Source organism: Acartia tonsa, chromosome 3 (genome assembly GCF_053477335.1).
Source record: "Acartia tonsa isolate MP-2025a chromosome 3, ASM5347733v1, whole genome shotgun sequence".
NCBI classification, from domain to species: domain Eukaryota; kingdom Metazoa; phylum Arthropoda; class Copepoda; order Calanoida; family Acartiidae; genus Acartia; species Acartia tonsa.
The window spans coordinates 33,625,139-33,644,450 of NC_137262.1; the positions used below are offsets into that span (position 1 = coordinate 33,625,139).

At 30.8% G+C, this 19,312-nt stretch overlaps 1 protein-coding gene across 1 annotated transcript; it reads right to left on the reverse strand.

The window, feature by feature from the left end:
- Window positions 1–1,147: 1,147 nt before the first annotated feature.
- Window positions 1,148–15,789, reverse strand: LOC145314849 (uncharacterized). Its single transcript, XM_080154929.1, has 15 exons — window positions 15,312–15,789; window positions 9,112–9,162; window positions 8,499–8,542; window positions 8,064–8,095; window positions 7,679–7,746; window positions 6,418–6,499; window positions 6,231–6,259; window positions 5,406–5,454; window positions 5,074–5,149; window positions 4,555–4,615; window positions 3,427–3,488; window positions 2,989–3,051; window positions 2,256–2,334; window positions 1,757–1,794; window positions 1,148–1,374 (listed from the first exon to the last, which is right to left on the reverse strand). Exons 1-15 carry the CDS (start codon window positions 15,787–15,789, stop codon window positions 1,255–1,257), a joined length of 1,332 nt encoding a protein of 443 aa, XP_080011055.1. The 3' UTR covers window positions 1,148–1,254.
- Between the last annotated feature and the right edge of the window lie 3,523 nt (window positions 15,790–19,312).

The following is a 19,312-nucleotide window of genomic DNA, read 5'->3' on the forward strand; positions in this document are numbered from 1 at the left end:
AAGATATTTAGTAAGCTACCAAGAGAATAAAATTCTTATAAATTGTGGTTCGACAAAACCCAATTACATTTTCTGTGTAACAGTGAGTAACACATGCTAGAGATTCCTACGGACGGACTTACCGACATACCTTCGTTTTAGATTAGCTACGTTACAAACAATCTAAGAGTATTTAATGAAACTTATTTACTTAAAGTATACCTTTTCGTGCAGTGGCGTGCGTAAGAGGGGTGTGGGATTGTGTCCACATTCTCATGCCTTCCCATATTTTCCCCATTTTTCACCCCCTAATGGTTATACACCCACATGGCAAATCTCTGTTCACGTCACTGCTTTTTTGTCTTCCTCTAAGATTTTAAAATTTATAATATGAAAAACTGCGCTTTAAAATTTCTACTCTATAATATGTATGTAATCAAATGTCATTTTAAAATCAAACTGATGCTTGATTTTAAAATTTCAAATTTTAAATATGTTGTGTGAAAACTTGTATTAAAATGGATGCTGTGAGTATTGGTGCAAAAAATGGGGACATGATTCCAGTGACGTCATATTTTTCTTTCTCGAAAAAGGGAAGGGGGGAAGAAAATCTCTTCAAAAGAGATGGGGAAAACCCCCTTTTCTCCCATCTCTTTTTTTCTTCCCCCCTTCCCTTTTTCGGGAAAGAAAAATATGACGTCACTGGAATCATGTCCCCATTTTTTGCACCAATACTCACAGCATCTTAAAATGCTTATATGATATAACTGAAATAAATGCTTTAGATTTGTTAAATATTTGTTAATTTCTCTTGTTTAAAATGTCATATTGTTTTTATCTTTTTACCTTTTAAAAAAATGAATGGTCACGCATATAAATGAATATAGTATATACGTGGATATATTGACAGGGGAAAATTTGTGGAAATATTTAGCTTGCTAATATCGACCTCATTTATTCAGACAGTTCGTCCATCCAGTAGTATCGTTACTTTTGCCAGCTTCGAGCACCAATTTATTTGAGTACATGAAAAGCTGGGGCAACATCCAAGTAATAATAAATCGATTCACAGAATTAACATCTCCTACAAGAAGTTTGTCAGTCTGATATAACTTTTCACATATGGTTTAATTAGCATCATCAGCTAAATTAAATTCTTTTTAACAAAGGATTTTAAGGTCTTTATTTCAGCAAAGCTAATTTTATTTACTGTATGTATTCAATACAAATGCATATCACAGATAGCAAAATGTTAAAATTCAAGTAAAACAGAAATTAAACGGCATTCCATTGGTCTTTTTTATATTTTCTGTTTAAGATACTGGCAGGTTGGATGGCAGAATTGTGAATAAAAAATCCATTTAATGGACACTCAAATTCTTTATCTCTTAATTTCTAAAAATAATAATGATTAAGAAAAAAATAAAAGAAGAAAAAAAGAAAGAGGCAGAAAGAAAATGAATTAGAATACTTAGTTGCATCGGTACGTATTTGAAGTTTAAATTATCAGCATTTTTGGTCAATTGTAAGAGAGAAAAGCTAATAAAGAGGGAATTAATCAGGTATAAGGTATAGCAAACAAATAAAATAAATCTTAAATAATATTTGGGGGGCAAAAGAAGCGATCGTCAATTTTACTTTATGTTGCCCCCCGACGTATGAAAAAAAACGTATAGGTCTCGTGATTTTTTTTCGAATTAATTTCGCTATTGGTAATAGCTGGGAATTAAAATAAAGAGCTTTGTTTCTTGAAGACTTATTAAGAAGTAAAAATTACCTCGTAATCTACTCTAAATGGCATATAGGGAATGTAACCTGAATTAATGAAAGTAGTTACATCATATGAATAAGTTAGGGCATCCAAAATAAAGAGTTTAGCCGATTTGTTAGATTGTTAAAGATTAGCTATGGCTTCTCAGATTTTTCGAGGATTTTTTGTGTTGGGGGGGGGGGGGGGGGGGAAGAGGTTTTTTCTTCCCTCAACTTGGAGGGATACCTTTACCTTTACCCCCATACCATGGACGTCCTTTTGACAAAATAATTATTTACCGAATCGTATTAAAAACAGCTTTCTTGGGATATCAAAATGTACAATTATAATAAGATCTAAACTAAATTAGTTGGCCCCGAGATGCCGAAGGCACGGGCTAACAAAACTGGTTTTAATATTATGATTGTACTTTTTATATTCGTAGAAAACTTGATATTATACGATATAATACATGATTTTTCAGTATGGCTTCGAAGCCATAATGGAGTAAAAGATAAAAGTCTACCTGATACTTCCAGGTTTTGTAGGAATTGTGTTCTATACTCAGGACATAGATTATTATCGTTGGCACATATATTTATCATCTAAAAACAGAGATATGATTTAATTATATACTAGCACCTATTCCCCTAGAGGCCTTCAGAAGCACATAAAATGTTAAGATCAGATGTTTACAAAAAAAAATACTTTTTTGGCCTCTAGATGGGTTTAGTTATATATGTGTTTTTTTGTAATTTTTCTTGGTAGGATGGTGGTCACAAATCTCCCCAGAATTTCTATGAGAAGTTACCCTATAAAGGAGAGCCATATCGGTTTAGAAGTTAGCGAGATTCTTTTGGTACAGACAGACAGATAAAAAGACAGTCAGAGATCCTGTTACTTTCATTTAAGGAATAAAAATAAGGACATAAGTTGATTTAACTACAATTTCTTTCCATGAAAATAATCCTTATTTATAGGAACAGGATGTTGTTTGTGTGCCTAAGAGAAACCATCATAAGAAAATAAGACCAACAAATTCAACTGCATTAAAAATTTACCTTTCCAAACTTAACTTAAAATTTTAATGTTTTTTTGGGTGGGGGGGAGTAAAGAGAGTAACTTTAGCGATTTTTCGATAATTATATCTCTTTAGCTTAACAAAAAGATTCTATATAAGAGGGGGTATTTCCCATTTCCTCTAGAGGCGCACCTCAAGAGGCTAGGGGCGAAGCCGCTAGTAATATATCAAAATTTACCTCAACAAGTATATAAGGAATAAATCTCTTTTTCACCTTGGCTGATAAAAAGTTTCCTAATGCCTGGAATATATTTATGGTTAGTTTATTGGTAATGCTCTACACACTTAATAATTGCAAGTTATAGCATTCACAAATTAAATAAACAAATAAGGAATATTAGTAGTTTAAAAGGAAAACCAGTTAAGAGGTCTTTTTATGCTATAAAAAAAAGATAAAAATGGGAATAAATGTTTTTTTTCCCTACTATAGAAATTTTACATAGAAATATACTAGTCCGCAAAGTTACATAAACACGATCTCTAGCTGGCTTTAACACTTTGGTTTGATTGGTTGGCACAAACTAGCAGTGTTCAATCTTTTACACCAATAAACTACAAACTGATTAATCATAATTGGAGTTGTTTTTTAAAAAAATTAAAAAAAAAACTATTCTACCTTACATTCGTATCCTTGTACATCCAATTTTAATGCTATTTTTGCATTTTCTGGCACTAAATCTGTAAATAGTAAAACCTATATGTTTAATGAATAAATATAGACTATTATTAAAATAAATTTGATATTCGATAAACAATGGAAGATTTATGTAACAACAAAAAAACGAAAAAATTCGAGAAAAAAATCATAAAACCTATACGCGATTTTCAGCCCTCGTTGGGGGTCCCCCCAAATATCATTTTAAATTTATTTCGCTTGTTGGAAATACCTTATTTCTGTAACAATGCTCCAACCATAGGCGTCCAAGGGGGGGGGGGGGTAATGGGGTGATTACCCCCCCCAAACGAATTTCATTTTACCCCCCCCCCTTTAAAATTTACCCCTACCCTGGGGGTGCCATAGGCACCCCCAACCATTTAGGAGGGGGTATTTACCCCCCCAAACAATTTTGGGGGGGTAAATAAATTCCCCCCCCAAAACAGAAAATTTTTAACCAAAAAAAATTTTTGCGCGCTTCGCGCGTATTTTTAATACTATATTTTTGATAAAATTTAAATTACCCCCCCCAAAAATTTTACCCCGGGGGTAAATTTTGGGGGGGGTGAACAAATTTTACCCCTACCAACAGATTTCAGGGGGGGTAATTACCCCCCCCCCCCCAAGCAAATTTTACACCCGGGGTAAAAATTTTTGGGGGGGCTAAAAAAAATTTGCGGCGCGCTTCGTGCGCCATTTCCCCCCCCCCCCCAAAACCGAATTACCCCTCCCTTAAAAAATTTTTACCCCCCCCAAAATAAAAAGCTTGGACGCCCCTGGCTCCAACATTATATTTACTAAAACTATTTTTTAACAATAAACCTTGAATTTTTTTGAAGCAGCTTAAAGTGCCTAATAAAAAAATAACTTTATACAATACAAATTACCAATGATAGGCCCGTATTCATTGTAATTGACCAATGTTAAACTGTATTCTGGCCTTTCATTGAACATTTGTACTTTATGACGTCATTTTCTATTCGGCACTATAAGCTGCTTCAATTTATGTTCTATAATTTTCCCTTTAAGCGCTTTTGAATTGATGAAATTTCAGAAATATCTAAAGTTATGTACAATGATGAAATTTACCTAATATATCTTCAAATTTGATTGATTGTACAACATTATTCACATTAATAGTTTCTGATTCCTAAAATATAACTTATGTACATTTTAGTTTAATTTTTAAATTCAAAGAATGTGTCTTAACATTTGTGATTTTTTTAAATAGCCAGTCGGTGTTTTTAGTAAGTAGTAGATGTAAAATAATCCAAAGATTTTAGATATGCAATCGTTTTTTTTTTGTAAAACCTCTTATTTTTTAAGAAATATAAGTTGGTTTTAAGGTGCTAAAACGCAACAAAAAAGAAAGAAAAATGCCATTATGAACAAAAATAGTAAGATCTTTAATTTGACACCTTACTTTTTTAATTCTGTTGAGTAATGAAAAATCTATTTCGCTGAAGCCCGTTGAATAAAAACTTTGTACTTTGTTTGCTCGTCACGAATGGGTTAAAACAAAATCACAAAATTTAGGACACGTTCTTTCTTTCTTTCAGCAGTAAGAGTGCTGTATTTCTTGCAGGCTTCCTTTAATTTCAATTTTACCTCTATTTCTCTCATTACTATATCGCCAAAGTTAACTTTGTTCTTCTGCTCAGCTTGCATTGTCGTATAGGTATCACTAAAAATAATAATTTTAAAATAATAAACTTTCCTATTCAGGGAGGTGCGGTGACATTAAACTGTACGCAACGTTTTATATAAAACATCTTATCATTTGTAGGCTCAAACCTTTATTAATCTGGATTAATTACTGAAAACTAATAGTATTAAATCGGTTTAGTGGTTAGCAAAATCTTGACTTCTATTCAAATTTTTGTAAAAAAAAGAGATTTTTAGGGCAGTTAAAATATGTTGGAATTAAAAAATAACTTTACCTTACTGCGTTTATTAATTGTATTACATTAAATATGCTAAATTTTTGACCTAAAATATAAATAAAATAGTATTATTATAACCTACTCTAGGTGATAAGAAGTCTACATTATCTAATTTTAATAGATTTATATGTAGTTTACATTTATATATGAACTAGCGATTACGCCCCTAGAGTCCTCTAGGGGCACTTGAGGAAGGGATAACCCAATTTCTTAATTTTAATTTTAAAAGAAAAAGTAATTTTTTTAGGAGCTGGAGGGATAATTTTTTTAGGGGCGATTTCTCTTGGGAGGGTGGTGATACCTTCGTCCAAAATAGTTATAAACCTTCCCAGGACCTATGAGAAGCTACCCTGTTAAGGAGAACCCGATCAGATCAACGGTTAGCGAGATCCTTCGCTACAGACAAGAAAGCTTCCTACTTTATATAATAGGACTAGCGGCTACGCCCCTAGAAGCCTCTAGGGGCACTGATAGGAGGGGGAAAAGTCGACTTTATCCCATTTTAAATTTTAGTTTCAAAAGAGTTTTTAAAAATATTTTTGGGGAGAGGGGGGTAAAGACACCCTCTCCAAAAATAGTTTAAAACCTTCCCAAGACCTATAAGAAGCTTCACTGTAATGGAGAACAAAATCGGTTCAGCGGTTAGCGAGATCCTTCGGGACAGACAAATAATGCTTACTACTTTATATAATAGGATATCTTATACTGTCCATTTTTCTTAACAAAAAAACAAATCAGTTAATATCAATATTAACTGTCAGGGCTTTATTTTGCAATTGTATTTAATTCTAACATTTTCAAAAAAAAATTAAAAACACTTACGTAGACTGTTGTACAAAAGCCCATGGTTTCTAAAAGTATAAAAAATGCATTAAATAATCAAAAAGCTTTTTAAAGAAATTATATTGTTATTATTAGTTGAAAATAATAATGTCTTATTCCCCGCATTCCTCTAAATAGCACAAATAGCAGACAGACATATGGACATCCTGTTATATGTGATACGTACCCAGGCATAGGATCTACAGCTATTACAGAATGGTCGAGGCTAGCGGCAGCCAGTGTAAATGCTCCAATATTACATCCAATATCTATAATAATATTAATATTACATCCAATATCTATAATAATATTACATCTAATATCTGTAATAATATTACATCCAATATCTATAATAATATTACATCAAATATCTATAATAATATTACATCAAATATCTATAATAATATTACATCCAATATCTATAATATTACATCCAATATCTATAATAATATTACATCTAATATCTATAATAATATTACATCCAATATCTATAATATTACATCCAATATCTATAATAATATTACATCCAATATCCATAATATTACATCCAATATCTATAATAATATTACATCCAATATCTATAATAATATTACATCCAATATCTATAATATCTATAATAATATTACATCCAATACCTATGACAATATTACATCCAATATCTATTTTGATATTACATCCAATATCTATAATAATATTACATCCAATATCTATAATAATATTACATCCAATATCTAATAATATTACATCCAATATCTATAATAATATTACATCCAATATCTTTAATGATATTACATCCAATATCTGTAACAGAAAATGATCATTATTAAAGCAAAATGTATGAATAACTGAATGATTGAGTCTAGCAGCAGCAAGTTTAAAATAATCCAGGTGCTCCTTATGTCTTGATGAAACGAAATGACCCTTTTTGGGGCAGAATGTATTGCATTATTTAATAACAGAATAATAGCCGCGGATAAAGTAAATTTTTCTTATTAGCACAATATATTGAACAAGAGAACCATAATGGTTCAGCGGTTATCAATTTCCGTCAGACAGACAATCTGTTGATTTTATACGATAATTAAATAATTAGAGTAATTCAATATATTACTTAGGGTTAATCGAGGTTCAAGCGATGACTAAAACCTATAACTGCAACCCTTTATAAGCATATGATATTGATAATAGTTATTAATCGCATTGTATTATAAACTTCTTTCCTTGGATACAAAAATGTACAATTATAAGGTTAAAGCTAGTTTTGTAAGCCCCAAGATGCTAAAGGCAAAGGTTAACAAAACTTGTTTTAATATTAGGATTGTACTTTTTTATATTCGTTGAAAACTGGATATAATACGATGCGATACATAATTTTTCGGTATGGCTTAAAAATAGTTGTACTTCAGTGGATATTAATCAGGTTAAAAGCCATACGGAAAAGATTTTACCTAAAACCCAGGTGTTGGGATCTAAATGTGCAGCTTCTAAAAATATGTTCATCATTGCCTCTTCATAACTTAACAAAAAAATACAATAAATTGGTAACTTTCACAATTTTCGAATAATTAGGGTACAATTTTACCTATGCCTAAACCTACTTGGCCTAAATCTGCGGTGTGTTAATCCCGCGGGGCTACCCAATCCTGAATATAACCTAATCTAACCTGACCTAAAGTCATAAATATTTAAAAATTTTCAAATTTATTTTAAAATGTGAGAAATGTGACTTTCTCGACTTCTATACAAGATATACGGCTGAATTCTGTGGTTATGGATATTGCCATCCTTGTTATTTTTTAATTTGTGTAACTATACACTAATTGAAATGTTTACCTTTTATAATTAGCAAACCAAGAAGATACATACTAAAATAAATAACAAATAACAATTAATAGAAATAATTAAACTAACTTTCTAAATAACAATAAATTATCAACTGATGGGAAAAATATTTTTATCAGCAAATAAACAAATTAATATTTTTGTAAATGTGCATAGTCAGAGCAGGGAGGGAGGGGACATTGAGCAGTTTATTACACTAGCCCCCAAAGTTTTTTATAATAACGATTTTTAAATCATTGACTTAACAACTTTTGGGACTTTTAGTGAATTTTGATTGGTTGTTTCTTTAAGTTAAATGTCCAAACGCTTCAACCACTGATTGTAATCTACAGAAAGGGGAATTTTGTGTATCATCATTGGGGATGTACATCAATTTATCGGCCATTGTCTTCTCCCTTTAGATCGCGACTACTAAAACTAACTTACTAAATCATTCTCTCTCAAACATATATTGAATGTTGTGTTGTAATCTAAAATTAAAATATCCTTATAAAAAAAGTAATTAAATGTCTTGAGTCTTTTTGTCTGTTGCTTAATATCTCGTAACTGTCTCCTGTAAAGTGAAGCTTAGTATAGTTCATGGAAAGATATCGCCCAAGGAAAAAAAACATCCTCCACAAAGCAGCTTATAGTGATTAATAAAAATGACGTCATACGTTACAAATGACCAATGATAGGTCAGTATACATTTTACCATTGGTCAATTACAATGCACACTGGCCTTTGGTCATTTGTTTTGTATGACGTCATTTTTTATCAAGAACTATAAGCTGCTTCATCCTGCACCCTTTTTTTATCATAGAGGCCTCTAGGGGCGTAGCCGCTAGTGTATCATAATAATTAACAAAAAGGAGGCTTTATTCTCAATGCTTATTTCACAGAAAATATTAGCCGTCTATTTTACATGGGAGCAGAGAAAATCACGTATCCCCCTTACATATTTCAGATGTAAATACAGGCATTTGGAAGAAAGTTTTATTATGTTTTTATTTTTGTTGCTGTAGTAATAATTTAGCGGTTTTTTTGTAGCTTTTAATACCTGTATAAGGTACACTTTCTGTACATTTTCTAGGTAGCTCCCATATAAAATCTTAATATAATTATCATATGATTAGCAAGTAAACTAGGAACAGAACATCTTATAGCAGTAAAGCTTTTTGAAATTATTATATTTGCAAAATATATTGCCAAATACATATGAAAGGTTTCAAAAAAGGAAATAAACGAAAAGAGATAGGAAAGGGGAAGGGAAAAGAGGGAAAGTTAAAATGATGGGGAAGTTGATAGTATAGAACAAGTATAGAATAGCTTCGTTCCAAAAAATGAACAAAATGTCGCTTACCTTTTAAATGAACTTGTTTTAAAAAACTTTGATTCTTATTGGAAGTTTTGAAGAGGTTGAGTTGAAGTATAAATATAAACACTATGATCGTCAATGCAAATGGAAGTATTGTCTAAAATAGAAATATAATCAACAAGTATCAATATATACAAAAAAAAAGGATGTCAATATCCATAAAAGCTAAGCTCTGGAATGGTCAGAAAAACGAACATTAACTGTACAGGGTCAGAACTGAATTAGCAGAGTATAAATGTAAAGGTTTAAACAAAATTGTAAGTAAATTTGTTGCAAAACTTCTTAAATACAGGATACTGTTTAAGGACATACTTACATTTTTAGAACTTGATTAAAGATATGCTTCGCTTTTAACATTGTACCTTATTGAAATAAGAACCAGTATTCAAAAAGCAGATAAATAAGGTAATAATAACATACAAAAAAATTTTGTTAAAAACTTGAAAAAAACGGCATGTTTTAAATGGACATACGGACTTTCTAGTAACGATTATGAGTTGTCACGCTTTCTAAATCGTACCTAATTATTATGGTAATCATTATGCAAAGTTTGAAATCGATAGGACAATTCTAACCTGTTTTAATTAATTGAAAGAGCTAACTGTCCAGTATGGATGGACTGACCAAAATTATAGAAAAGCTTTCCTTTTAAGAATATTTTAGAATAATTACCTGTAAATAATTTTTAGAACAAAGTAAAGTTTTTATTTTCCTCATTATGTTGATCTAAAAATAATCTTTTATTAATCTATTATTTCCGCTTCGCACTACTTATAATTTAATTTCACACGTCTGATGTAGCAACAATATATATCAATTTTATCGTCAATCATCATCATCGCCAGTTATATCTTCTTTCCAGAGCATAGGCCACGCACAATGGTTCTCCATTCTTTTTGAGTATGGCATGAGTGTGTTTTAAATGATTTATTCTTCTTATTAGACAAATCATAGACAAATTAAATATGATAATATTACATGTTATAAACATATTTATATATATACATGTTAAAACATAATGTTATATTTTGATTTAAAAATATCATATTATTTTTTTAAACAATGGAGATCGGACGTTATCTAACAGCTAAAATACTTTGTATTGTCCTTATATCCTAAAACAAAATCTATAAAATTAGTTACTAAACTGTAATTTAATCCGATGGAATTAAGTAGTTTTATGGTAAATTGTGCTAACAGTAAAGTTTGTGAGAAAAAGTTATCCTCATTCCATCTTATAATACATTCTTCCTTGCTTGCTTTTAAAGCCCTATCTTTTGCTATCAGTATAAGTAAAGTTATTTGTGTGAAGTCATCCCCTTAAAAACATTCATAATAAATATTAAATAAATAAAAATTTTCTTTTAGAAAGATAAATTCAGGACATTCATTATTATATATTTTATCCAAAAATGTGGCCATACAGTGAGCAAAATATTTTGCAAACTTGCATTCAAAAATTGCATGCTCACTGTCATTTATAACTTTGCATGATTTGCATAAATTGCTTTCAATAATATTCCATTTAAAAAGTTTGTTAGAGCTAACTAATGTACGAGTAAATTGTTCAAAAAGAAAACTCTTAAAATACATAGTTATGGGCAAGTTAAGTATTATATTAAAACTATATTTAAAACTTTCCATGTCTGGGAACCATTTTTTGTCAATTTTTCGTGAATTCAAAGAAGGATGTGCTGACCAAATCTTTTTCTTGTGCATTTGCTTAAAATAAAGGGCAAAAATGGAAGGAGAATTAAATGACATTGTCATAATAGTTTTATTTGAATTTTTGCTTTGTTTTGAAGAAATACATTCTAAAGTATTAAACTCAAATTCATTTGATATATTTTTAACTATTTTTGCTATTTTCTCATATAATTGGTTATGTCCAGACAAGGTTTGCTTTAAATTTTCGTTTATAATAGGAAGATAGAGAAATTTATGTTTAATTGGCATGCATTTAATAATTGATGCTAATGTAACAATATTAGAGTTAGTGAGTATTCTATTTTCTGCGTTAGTAAATTTATTATCTTTAGACCAATAAGATGTTGAGATAGTTGAGTTAAGAAATGTTAAAGGCTTCTTTTCCAATTCTTCCATAAAAACACATAGTTTTCTGAAGTTTTTTTATCCTGCATTGGATATAGCAAATCGAATTTAGTTCTGTACTTTCTGATAGTCTTAGAGCCAAAATTTTTAGTTATGGAAGAAATTGGAACATGCTTGTTTGCAAGAATTATAGCTAGATTTGATTTTGGGTACTTTTCTGCATGTTTTAATACATTAAAAAAAACTAGTTAACCAGATTGAAAAGCTCTGTTGTTCTGGTAACAGCATATTAAGTCCCCCATCAATAAAATCTAACTCTATTCTTTTTTTAGCTACTTTAAATCTATAGCCAGAAGGACTTGACCAAAGAAATTTAGATGTATGTTTCCAAATTTGTTTGTTCATAGCCTCATTTGGACTCTAAATTCTATAAATATGAAATGCTAATGAATTCATGAAAGCAAGGCAAACATTTCTTCTTTTAAATATGTTTGATCCATATTTGAAAGATATCTGTCGAGAACGGTTTGAAAACTTTTCTAATAACTCCTTGTATGTTAATTCATATGCATTTTTAAAGTCAAAGGAAAGATAAACGCCTAAATGTTTTACATGGCTACAGGGTGCACCCAAAATATTAAGGTTTGCAGGGCTATTTCCATAAACGAGTATTTTTGTCTTTTTAAAATTGACTTCTATATTTACTGTTGTTTTTAATTTTTTAAGAACATTAGAAATGGTGTGAACATCATTTTCTGACTTTAATTTGAGACCTTTGAAACCATCATCTGCGAAAAATATTGCTGGAAGATTTTGCTTGTTTATTTTTAGCATTAAATGAGATATCAGATTGCTATTCAAACATGAAAAAAATAAATGGTTATAAATAACAAATTTATTAGCGCTGCTTGGTGCTCCCTGTGCAAAACCTAATTTTATTTCACGTACTTTAGAAACATAATTATCTTTGATTACCCTAAATTTCCCACCATTTGAAATAGATGCCCAAATTTTGGCAAAGTTTTTTGAGAATATATGACTTAATATTGCATCAGATACTTCGTATAATGTTTTATCATATGCTTTTTTCAAATCAAAAAATACTAATTGGGAATCTATTTCTTTGGTTTTTATATAGTTCATAATAGCAGTTATAGAAATAGTTGCAGTAGCCATATGCCGTTGTTTAATAAAACCAAATTGATCTGCATGTACTATTTTTGTCATGTAGTTTGATATTTTAATGTTAAGTGCCTTGTCCAAAATTTTTTGACTTACTTCTGATAAATAAATTGGTCTTAAATTGTTAGGATCTGATGAGTCTAAATCTTTTTTAGGAAGAAAACAAACATTTTTTAATTTAATAAATGCGAAGTCTGAATTATCAATATTTTCAATATCATAAATTTGATTAAAGGCATTTGTGGCAAACTTAGGAACATTTTGAAATAAAAATAGATATAGGGCTTTTGGTTCAGAGGTTGGGCCTGGGCTAGAACTGTTTTTCATAGATTTAATAACTTTAAGAAATTCATCACAAGAACTGTATGGGGAAATTATATCTTGTATTTTTGGAAATATGTCATCTATTTTTAGATCAAATGTTTTAAAAGACCATTTAAATTAGCTTTTGGTATTTCATTTGGACACACATTTTCCGCATGGATATCACACAGTTTATCAGCAATTTTTTCTCTACAATTAGTCAATTCATTGTCTATTATCAAATTGTAATTCCTTTCTTTAAAAGGCCTTACATTTTGATATGTCAAAGAATTCGGCATTCCATCAAGAATTAAATTTCTCATGTAGTATGTCTCTGCTCTATAATTAACTAAGGTTTTGAAGTATTGCTGCTGTGTTAGAATAAGTTCATTAATTTGCAACATATAATTATTACTGTTATTATTTTCAATCTTTTTATACAACATATCCATCTGAAGGTCAAAATCTTTTGTTTTTTGGAATTCTTGTTGTCTTAATTTAGAATAGAATTTATCATGTTCTTGTTTTAGATGTTGTATAAGATTAAACATAACACCAGTATGTTGATTCTTTGCTTCAATGAAAGTTAGATTGTCGAGTGTAACATTTGTCAAGTTTTCTGGACTGGAATCAGAATTTTGCTTTAAAAACTGATCTGTTTGATCTTTCATTAATTCCAAAAATTTTTTGTTTTTGAAAAGGAAAGTTTTCCATTTAGGACTTTGATATCTAAATTTATCTTTTCTGCCAATTGTTACACTCTTGTGGTCACTAAAACTGTTAAAGTTAAACTCAATATAATTAAAATATTCAAAATTACAAAAGAAATAATCTAAACTACTTTTTGACCTAAATCTCTGGCCTGATCCTATCCAAGTAAAACCAGGGTTAACACCTACTTTGTTAGCGAGATTATACATATTATATTTGGTTAAAAAATTGTCCAATAATTTTGCTCTTGAATAATGTTCTACTTTATTGAAATCTACGTTTAAATCACCTAGAAAGATAAATTCTGTTAAATTGTGATCTTGAATAAAAATAGATATTTTTCTTAGCATATCTTCAAGGTCTTTAGCTGAACAAGTTGGTAAATAAACAGGTATAAAATGATATGTCCAATCTCCAATTTTATATTTTAAATACATTGCATATTTAGAAATAATTGTTTTAGTTTCTATTACTTCATATAAATTATCATGATAAACAAAAATACCACCACTAGCCTCGTTGCCGCTAGTTTCACCTCCATATTTACAACCATTTGGCAACCTACCTAATATCTTTGTGTGAGCATTTCAATTTAGTTTCCAAGCAGAAATAAATATGTGGTTTATAATTAGCTGAAGCTGTTAATTCTTTGATTTTAAATGGAACTTTATCTAATTTATATTTACCCTTTGAATAAAACCCTAATCCCCTGATATTTACAAATTTTATGTTCAAAGGTATAATCTTACTATTTGACATTAAATTCGAGAAAAGCAGATAAAAAATAAATTTAAAAAAAAAATTTGCTTTAAAAAAATATGAATTCTAAGAATGATAACAAAGTCACTCCTAGCTAAAGTTGCAATTAAACAACCCTTGTTTTCTAATTTAATTTCTAAGGTCAGAAAACAAAACCCTCAAAGTTGTATAAAAAAAATTCTTAGATTATTTGACTGAACCCTTACTTTAAATTGCGTAAAATAGACAAAAATGACGTACATCTATACATGTTATTTATTCACTACCCCCTCCCCTCCCTCCCTCCCTCCCCTCTATATCCCGTTATACATACTACTCCCCTTTATTTATTTAAATATTTTCCCATTTAATAGTTAATTGTTGTTGAGCAAAGCTACTCTATGAAATATGTATTTTGCTGTATTAAGATTAGGATTTTTCTTTAATCTAGAAGCTAGTATTCTTAATTACATATTAGATGATAAATTAATGATAATATAATAAAAGAAAAATAATGATTGAAAAATGATTCACTTTTTGTTATATTTTTCACTTTGTTCACTAGCTAATATTTCTCAATGTATTTACATTGAGATTGTAACATGCTTAAAGCTGCATACATGCTATAATTTGGGCTGTACTGCGGATTTAACAGTGTTGGGTCAATCAAATTTATTGGGCTTAAATATTGGATAATAGCTTTTAGAGGTGGACTATGCATGCTCTGGTTGCTTTTATTCTTGTTATGTGAACTAAATGATGTGTTTGGCGTTGAAATGTTGGGTGGGGGAATGGGAATAGAGATCTGGGTGATAGTGGGTTCATCTGGGGTCTTCTGTTGTAATATGATCTCCCTTCTCCCCTCCCCCCACTTTTATTGTGTGTCCAGAAGTCACTTGCATTATAATGACTTTTTGGAGTTTTGATGGGCTGATTCATTAGGCTGTTATTCCTTCTATTATTATCTAATATAAAATCACTGTCCTGAAATGCGTCCTGCTTGTGTTTGGATAAAATGACGGGCGGTTTTTCTACTACTCCTTTCTCGTTATCCTTACCAGAATTAGCTACTATATCTGCCCAAGACATGCCTTTGGTAGCGTGTTCCATACTACTATTGTTATTGCTTATCTCGTCTATAAAATCATAGATGGTCTTTCTGAGATATTCAAATTCATTGGATTCAGAATCTTTGACATCCAGTGGAATATAGAATCCTGAATGAAATAAGCTGTTGGTAGGACAGGATCTGTACTCTGTTGGCTCCTCTACTCCTGGAATCTTCACTGTGAACATTGGAGCAATGTACTCCATGTGGTTGACTGCCATGAAGTTGTTCATGCTGTACCATTCAATCTTTCCCTTGCCCTGCATGTCCTTCAGTATGTTTGACAGAGCTGTAACATTCCTTTTCAATATAGGATATTTCCATAGGGAAAAGTGTACAGGTACTGAAATATTTTTGCTTTTGCATATCTCCTTAAATTTGGAAACTGCCAGTTGCCGTTTTAAGCTGTTGCTGCATATCTCGTCTGTCCTCTCTCAGAAACTGTAGGTAACTGGATAATCTCCTCTATATAATCAATACCAGCAATACCTGTGCCTCCTAAAACCTTAGCCAGACTCTCATAGTGTGAGTATTGAGTGGACCATGTAGATGGATTTATATTGATCACACCCGCCACATTAACAATATGGGCTGTGGCAAAAAGCTCTTGTAGTTCAGGAGTTTTATTGGCACTGTGTATGTGTATTGGATTATCTCCACTGCCAGCATCCAGGTTAAGCCTTTTTAACATATCCTGAAAATTATCACTTAGCCTTATAAATTGTGAACTTAACTCTGTATATTTATCATCAGATTTGTTATAACATTGATTAACATCCTCCCTTATTTTACTGATTTCTTCATGGCATTTAGAAATTTCTGCCTTGATTGGTTTAACTTTAGGGGGTGTAACCTGACTTGATTTAGGCCCTGAATTGCAGAGCCCGACGATTTCTGCTTTATGCTGATTTCTTGTCTTCATGTTGGCCTAATGAATCAGCTCTTAAGAAGTTAAAAATTTGTTGTGTAAGAAATTACAAGCACAGTTTATCAATATAATATAGTTTTGTTGATTGTTTGTTAGAGCTGTAAGTTTTATACATTAATGTTTATAACTGATAAATAATTAACTGTTTAATAATAACTGATATTTGTTTCATTTATCTATAATACACAATTAGTTTGGGTTAGTCAAACGGGGAATTGACATTATTTCATAACTGTCCACATGTGTGGCTAGCTTAGCTGGTCAACATTCCCCCACAAGAGTTAGAATACAACTGATGTATGGCATGAGTAGAGGCATCAATATGCATTTATCAATAATAATCTATTTTGATTTTTTCCTAAAATCTAACTTAAGTCATCTGTTAAGATTACAAAATTTAATTTATAAAGATATCATGTAATTTTTTTTGCATATATGTAAATCTCTGAATCAAGTAGCTTTTCTCCTATTTCTAGCCCCTGCAGGGAGCTCTAACCCTGAAGGGCAATCATTAACATTTACCATACCTAAATAACTTATCAAAAGCTACCATGAAACCCGGTACTTCGTTTTCTTTCCATAATTACAAAATTATTATTTGATCTTTAATATCTTTAGATTAAATATCTCATCAAAATTCAATAAAGTACCCAAGTTGTTGAGTCAACGAATAAGAAAACTTTATTATAAGACTTTGGGGACTTCACTCCATGCTTTGTTTTAATTTCATTTTCTTTAACTTCGATTTGGCAAGTTATTATTGCTGCTTATGTAAAACATTTGGAACCAGTGGCGTGTACAGGGTTTTGCCAGGGGTATGTAAACCTTCAGGGTTTAAAGACAAATGGAAAAGACAAACATTGACGACACACCCCTTCTGCACGGATTTAATATGAACATAGGACTTGAAAACGCAGAGAAGATATCATTGGCATTATTTTTGTGACGGTGTTAAGCATATTTGATTTATTTTATACAGTTTATTCATTCAAAAATCATTTATTACTACTTTATAATATGCTTTTCAATTGCAGATCCTCTTTGTGTCTGTATAAATGCAGTTCTATTGTTATATTTTCAATCTGGAAATCGCTTTAAATTGTTTTGAAGATAACAATTCAATTCTAAAAATGATAAATATTAAATTTGTTCCCAGCGTGTCAGCCGCATGTAAGGTTCAGAAACATCAACCTTTCAAAATTTTGAATATCGGCTGGACGTCTAAACATGATTCAAATATCCCTCTTTTTTTTAAATTTAGCATCCAAACGGGTTTAGATTTGAGGATTACTCGCGGCTAATGTGCAGCTGCCGATCTCTGGAATGCATATAATAATTCAAGTCATGGATGGATAGTTGACCCTGAAGTTTTGGATATTTCACTTTCTCACATCAATGGATGTAGAAGACACGTGAATATAATATTAGGGGGAAAATGTCGTCAATTTAGGTTGTAATTTCCCCTCGCATTAATTAATCAGGCCGTTTACCCAGAGATGGGGGAGATCGTTACCCACTGCAGAGTTCATTTTTATAAAGAACATAAGTATCTGGTGTAAGATCCAAGTAATAAAAATCCATTCTCACGTCCTGGTAGTTTCAAAAGCGAAGCTGTTCTGCAATTGAGATCGGCGCGTTCGTAACAGATATCTCTTTTTGTTAATGTTAGAATATATGTAGATTTCAAGCGTTGTCTGATGATTCCTGAAACAAATAGGTACAATCTAAAGGGCGTAGCTACATACTCTTTACCAAAAAAGTCCGTAAGTTCATTTTAAGCATCAGGACTTTTGTTATGTATTTATTTATGAATTTCTTTATGACGATTCATTGTACAATTAGACATCATGTTATAAGATAATTGCATAAAATGTTTATGTATATTTCCAAATGATATTCTGTTACTTAGTTGTTAAAAGTGCAGTCACTATATAATATGTATATAATGCAATTTTCGCTAGTCTGATTTTCTATTCAAGCTAGCCAAGACCAATTACTGTAGAAAACTAAATTTTATTCTCCATTTATGCTCCCCCACGCTCTATTTCTGCCCCTGAAAGAATGCAGGGATCTAAAGGGATAAGACAATGGCCGATAAATCGATGTACAATGTACATACCCAATGATGATCAACATAATTACTCCTTCTATATATTATTATTAGTGATCGAAACGTATGGACACTCAACTTAATGAACCAACCAATCAAAATCCAATCGATCAAAAAGTCCCTAAAGTTGTTAAGCCAACAAATAAGAAAACTTTATCACAAAACTTTGGAGATTAGTGAAATCAACAGCCAAATGTCCATCATATCTGAACTAAAAAAATATCTAAACATAAACAAGTTTAAAGAAATGGTAAGCTTTCTAAAGTTTACCTTATTGTCACAATAATAACTATGCAAAGTTTTAGGCTAACAATGAGAACTGTCCTTTAACTCTTTCCAGTCTCTTATCGAAAACAAGACTACGTGTAGAAAGTTTATAAAACATGTCATGTGAAATAAAAGTTTACAAAAATCTAAGGTAAGGTGAGTTTAACTTTTATACATTAGAGTAAAACATGAAAGGGGGTAGTTAAATAACTGTATTTCCCTACCCCAATGACCTTTTTGCCAACTCTCTATTGGGTCTTTGAAAATCATCCAATTGTGTCAGGTATATTAACACAGCCAAGGAGCAGAAAACAATTTGGTAACAGACGAAAAAGGTCATTGGGAAAGGGGGGAGATAGTTATCTGTATATACATCTATACTATTGATCTATTATTTGTGCATACTTACGCAAAATAGAAAGTGACTACATATAAAGAGCATCTATTCATCATTTATGTATAAATCATGACTTGGCGGTTTGGT

Coding starts and splice junctions, on each gene's coding strand:
- LOC145314849 (XM_080154929.1), bottom strand. CDS start 15,789: ATGCAGGGCAAGGGAAAGATTGAATGGTACAGCATGAACAACTTCATG. Junction 2,335..2,988: donor TTCCTTATATACTTGTTGAG/GTAAATTTTGAT, acceptor CTCTGTTTTTAG/ATGATAAATATATGTGCCAA. Junction 1,375..1,756: donor CATTTAGAGTAGATTACGAG/GTAATTTTTACT, acceptor TATTATTTTTAG/AAATTAAGAGATAAAGAATT.